This window comes from Rattus rattus, chromosome 18, assembly GCF_011064425.1.
Source record: "Rattus rattus isolate New Zealand chromosome 18, Rrattus_CSIRO_v1, whole genome shotgun sequence".
In the NCBI taxonomy this organism is placed as follows: Eukaryota; Metazoa; Chordata; class Mammalia; order Rodentia; family Muridae; genus Rattus; species Rattus rattus.
This window is the reverse complement of record NC_046171.1, coordinates 10250091-10256076: the sequence shown is the minus strand read 5'-3', so window position 1 is coordinate 10256076 and position 5986 is coordinate 10250091. Positions and strand designations below refer to the sequence as shown.

General features: G+C 37.7%; 1 protein-coding gene across 1 annotated transcript; it reads left to right on the top strand.

Moving 5' to 3' along the window:
- Positions 1–4794: 4794 nt before the first annotated feature.
- Positions 4795–5721, top strand: LOC116887509 (olfactory receptor 12D2-like). Its single transcript, XM_032889135.1, has one exon. It carries the CDS (start codon positions 4795–4797, stop codon positions 5719–5721), a length of 927 nt encoding a protein of 308 aa, XP_032745026.1.
- The last annotated feature ends 265 nt before the right edge of the window (positions 5722–5986 follow it).

Here is a 5986-nt window from a genome sequence, read left to right as displayed (position 1 = left end):
TAGGGTTTTACTGCTGTGAACAGAAACCATGACCAAGGCAAGTCTTCTAAAGGACAACATTTAATTGGGGCTGGTTCACAGGTTCAGAGGTTCAGTCCTTTATTATCAAGGTAGGAGTATGGCAGCATCTAGGCAGGCATTGTGCAGGCAGAGCTGAGAGTTCTATATCTTCATCTGAAGGCTGCTAGCAGAATACTGATTTTCAGGCAACTAAGATGAGGGTCTTAAAGCCTACATCCACATTGCTATGCCTACTCCAAAAAGGATATACCTACTCAAACAGAGCCACACCTTCTAATAGTATCACTCCCTGGGCCAAGAATATACAACCATCACAAATGGAGAAGACTATTCAACAGCACAAATCAAAAGAACATATCTGCCATGAGTTAAAAACATTTTATGAACATTTTTCCCTTAAATGTATAATGCATTTTCACAGAATTTGTAAAGGTGAGAGAGTAAACTCAAAACTCTAAAGAAATAAAAGAAAATTGACAGCGTTGAGGGACATGACCCCTAGATCTCTGTTTTTTATGTATCTGAAATTAAGGAATGAGCAAATGGAAAAAAACACAAGGAGCACAGAGGAATTGTGCAAGCACATTCCCCTGTGGCAAGTGGGGGGGAAAGTACTCTATTTATTTTCACATTTATCCTGCTGAGCCCAAAGGACAAGATCCCTTGGGGCTTTTATGTCTAGAGATTGATCTTCTTAGAGTGCTTGCAGAATTTCAGGATGGTAGAGAGGTATCTACAGATGAAGGCTGTAAGTGAGACATACAGCATGAAATGTCACTTCGAATACCTTCCAACCTGTGCAAGATCTGGACATACACCTGAAAATAAAATGTTTCAACAGTCAAGTAAGAGATTGCAAATACTTCACAACCTGTGCAATTTCTGGACATGCACCTGAAAAAAATGTTTTAACGGTCAGGTAAGAGAGTGAATTAGGATTAAAATGTCCCATTCTTTAGTCTGTCAGTTTGTAACATTGAATACCAATAGGCATGGTTCTCAGGCTGGTTTCCTTTCTAGTGATGGACTCATTACTGTGTATGAGGATCATGGAGGCTCCTTGAATTCTGTGCTTCAATGCTTTGTCTCATCTAATTCCATTGAACTAGGTTCCCTAAATATTCTCCAAATCAGAAGGCTCTAAGTATGAAGAGTGTGGTGAACAAAAATGAGTTCTGATTGTACAGAGAAGTCTGGTTGATAGATTTCTTTAATTGGCAATACTAGTACTTAATTTTCATACTATTAGTTTGCTTTCTACATCAGAGAATGATAAATATATTTTCCATGAGGCTATATTTTTAAACACAAATATCTGTTGTGTTTATAAACATATAGAAGAGAATCGCTATCAAAGAAGACACACTGAACTGTTTGAAAGCAACCCTTGAAAGAATTACACAAGTGATAACACCATTTCTTAGAATGTCTTATATCTATTAAGCTTAGAATCCCTTAGGATTGTTATAAGATTTCCCCAGTTCATTAATTATTTTCTTCATCTAGTAGATGATTCCCCCTTTGTAGGAATCACCCCAGTGTTAACCTATGTTCAACTCCCCTGCAGCTAAGGAGTTCTCTTGGTGATTCCCAGCACCACTGGCACTCCACACACTGAATCTGATTCTTTGTTTATGTACAGAGTGAATCCTGGGCACCTTTAAAAGAAGGGAACCAGAGGAAGTTACTTCTCATAACAATGTCTGCTCTAATCACTCTTGCCTAGGAAGGTCATACAGGTACTTTCTTAATATTGAGGAAAAGGGAAAACAATTCAAAAAGCCTTTTACCAAACTTTGAAAGTATAACCAAATATTAAATGTTTTACAATTAATTTATTCATATTTACTTGCGAATTTTTACTTTCATTGAATGGAACACTATTATTTTAATTATGCACTTAAAAAGAAAAGATACAGTTTTACAGAAAATTAGTTTTGAAAGAAAGGAATGGAGAGGTTGTATTTGAAAACGTATTTTTTGATGAGCAAAGAACTGGATGCTTCCATAATCTGAGGAGGAAACTGATGAGGCAGACAAGTTTCTGGGATCAAAGAAAAGAACACAAATACCATTGTCACACTTAGAAGAGAAAAGTGGAAAGTTCATTAGTATCTAATGAGGAAACTATTTTAAGTGGAGAAAAGGAGCCCAGGAAGCTAGACCTCTAAAAAAGACAGGATTTCAAGCATACTAAAATGAGTATTGGCAGTTGCTGCAGGTGAAATGAGGGAGGGACTGCTGAGTCCACATAGGAAGAGCTTTTCTGATCTAGGGTCCCTGGGATTGAAAATAAAACCTCAGAGCATCTGGGTAAACAGAAGCACAAGAAAGCACAATGTGTAATGCAAGAAGTAACTTGAACCAGCCAGAGCAACACAGGATGATAAAACCAGAACTTGGAAAGCTGAGGCAGGAGAACTGTGCTTATATGGAGACCATGTCCCAATAAACAAGAAACAAGCACAAAACAGAGGACACACTCTGGGGAAATGGCCCCATCTGTTAAGTGCTTACTACACAAGCAAGAAAACCCAGGTTTAGATCCTTAACACTCAGCAATAAAGAATAAATGTGGTAATCTCTGAGAACAGGTAATGGGGGAAGTAGAGGCACAAGAATTTCTGGAGCTCTCTGTCAAGTCAGCGTAAATAATTAGGGACATCAGATTCAGTGTGTGTGTGTGTGTGTGTGTGAGAGAGAGAGAAAGAGAGAGAGAGAGAGAGAGAGAGAGAGAGAGAGAGAGAGAGAACACTCAACATAAATAAGTAAAGAAATGAAATATAAATAAGATTTAGGAAGACATCTGATATCAGCACTTTTCATCTACATGCATTCACATACCATTAGAAATTTAACTTGGAAATATTTAATGGCTTATATTTTAGGGAACTTGAGGCCCAACGTCAAATACAGTTGGGAAGGATATTCACAAATCCTGTCAGAATCTCTGGCTACTGTGATCATCTGCTTCCATGATGTTTCCTACATTGTGAAGAAGAAAAAAGTCTATATAAGAACAGTTCAATTTTTTCTACATTTTACATAGACAAAGTACAGTTACTACTATATTAAAGCATAGCATACATTTGCATTTTATGCATTAAAATGTATTGATTTTGTTCCTTTAAATTAGCTTACAAGATAGTGGATTTACACATGGGATTTTTAAACATCTTTCATTTTCATTTATTTTGCTGCCCTCTTCTGTCTTCTCCCTGTCTCCTCATCTTACGTTGGTCCCGATGTTTCCCTTACACATTGTTCCATTGTCTTCCACATTCATTTCTTTAAAGCTCTTCTTGTCCTAGGTACATGGTCCCCTTTCTAGTTTTTGGGTTTTACTCATTTTTACACACACTGGGATCTACATTTTTAACTAGAAATGAATATAAGAGAAAACATGTGGCATTTGTCCTTCTGTGCCTTGGTTGCCTGCATAAAATCACAGTTCCTACAAATCCATGATTTTTATTTTACTTTACAGATGAAAGAAATTTCATTGTGTATATGTACCAAATTTTCATTATTCATTGTTACTTGATGAATATCTAGGCTGATTCAGTTTCCTGACTATAGTGAATTCAACAAGATTGAACATGGATGTGCAAGTATCCATGTAGTAGGATAGAGTCCTTTGGGTTCATCCCAGATTCGGAATAGCTGGGTCACATGGTGGTTCTACTTCTAATTTTTCCCATGAAGGCTACACCATCATCATTTGTTGTCCTCTGCTTTCTTAATGAAAAATAAGGAGTGAAAGAAATCTCAAAGTAGGTTAACTTGCATTTCTTTGATAGCTAAGGAAGCTGAACACTTTAAAACTATTTAGGAGCCATAAATATCTTTTTGTGAAAAATGTATATTTAGATATTTGGCCCGTTTTGATGGGTAGAGTTTTCTGTGGTTAACTTTTGTAATCCATTATGTACTTAACATATTAATCTTTTGCCTGAAGTATACTTAGGGAATAGTTTTGCCCATTCTGTAGGCTCTGCGGATAACATCTTTGCTGGACAGAATATTTTAATTTCATATGATCACATTGACCATTTCAATTTATGCTGTTCCTTTTGTTAGAAGTCAGTGGTTGGAATTAATCCATCTACCTTTATTCTCCTCTAGTTGGAATATTTCAAGTGTATTTATCTCCCAGATGTCTACTTGGTAAATGATCTAAAAGCTACTCCTTGTTGGACCCAACATAAGAGATAAGGAATAGATAGGGTCAAAATGGAAATGTTCACATAAAGCAAATGTCCCAGCCAATGGGAGGAGAACCCTTCAGTTCTCCAAGGCTGGAACCTACAGTGTAGGGGAAGGTCAGTGAGGGGAAGGAGAAAGGGGTGGGTGGGCAGATGGGTGAAAACCTTCATACAAAAAGGGGAAGGAAGGATGGGATAGGAAGTTTATGCACAGGAAATCAGAAAATGGAATAACATTAGAAATAAAAATAAAAATATCCAATAAAAAAAGAAAAGAAAAAAGAAAATGTACTGAACTTCTGGTCTACTCAAAATCACTAACTAAAAAGATAATGGTAAGGAATGATGTAGTAAATTAGAAGATGTTTGATTGCAACCCACAACAGACACTTATGTAACATTGTTATTTAATATAACAATGGGTAAATACAAAGAAAAATGAGAAGGCATCATGGAAAACAAGAACTCACTCTGAAAATACTTTGGGTGTGAAAAGAAAGTCTATGGCCAGAAAGACTGGAAAACATGCAGGGTAGCATTGTATAATAATTGTGCTTTCTTATAGGTGATGTCCAATCAAACCTCAGTCACTCAATTTCTCCTCCTAGGAGTGACAGACATACAAGAATTAAACCCCATTCTCTTTGTGATTTTCTTCACCATCTACTTTGTCAATATAACTGGGAATGGAGCCATCCTGATGATCGTCATCTTGGATCCAAGGCTCCACTCACCTATGTATTTCTTCCTGGGAAACCTAGCATGTCTAGATATCTGCTTCTCCACTGTGACACTGCCAAAGATGTTGGAGAACCTCCTCTCCACAAGCAAAGCAATTTCCTTCTTGGGATGCATAACTCAGCTTCATTTCTTCCACTTCCTGGGTAGCACTGAGGCCCTGCTGCTGCCAGTGATGGCATTTGACCGCTTTGTGGCTATCTGCAGACCACTCCACTATTCTGTCATCATGAATCGCCAGCTCTGTATTCACATGACTGTGACTATCTGGATCATGGGCTTCTTACATGCCTTGCTTCACTCTGTAATGACATCCCGTTTGAGCTTCTGTGGTCCCAATCATGTCCATCATTTCTTCTGTGATATTAAGCCATTGCTGGATCTGGCCTGTGGAAACACTGAGCTCAACCTTTGGTTGCTCAATACAGTCACAGGCACCATTGCCCTCACTCCCTTTTTTCTGACATTTCTCTCCTATTTCTACATCATCACCTATCTTTTCCTCAAGACCCATTCCTGCAGCATGCTCCACAAAGCACTGTCTACTTGTGCCTCTCACTTCATGGTTGTTATTCTGCTCTACGTTCCTGTTCTCTTTAACTACATCCGTCCTGCCTCAGGCAGTGCTCTGGATCAGGAGCGAATCATTGCCATCATGTACAGTGTGGTCACTCCTGCTCTCAATCCACTCATCTACACCTTAAGAAACAAAGAAGTGAGGAATGCATTAAATAGGAAGGTGAGGAGATGGCTCTGATGTGAAGAAATCAAACAAACTCTCCTAAGGTGTAAATAACCAGGCAATGAGAAATTAAGATATATTTCTGAAATTAAGATTTGTTCTTATGGATAATAGATGTACACATTTATTACTGATCAAAATTAATGATGGCAAAAATCTAAATGTATTGATCTTTTAAAGCAAGGGAAACATAATTTGTGGGGCACTAATCATAGGATTCGTTTCCTGAATTTGATTTGGCATATCAGTTGATAGCATTGACTTGTAACTTACAGTAATG

Excerpts from the sequence above, each read along its gene's own strand:
- LOC116887509 (XM_032889135.1), top strand. The coding sequence starts at position 4,795 with ATGTCCAATCAAACCTCAGTCACTCAATTTCTCCTCCTAGGAGTGACA.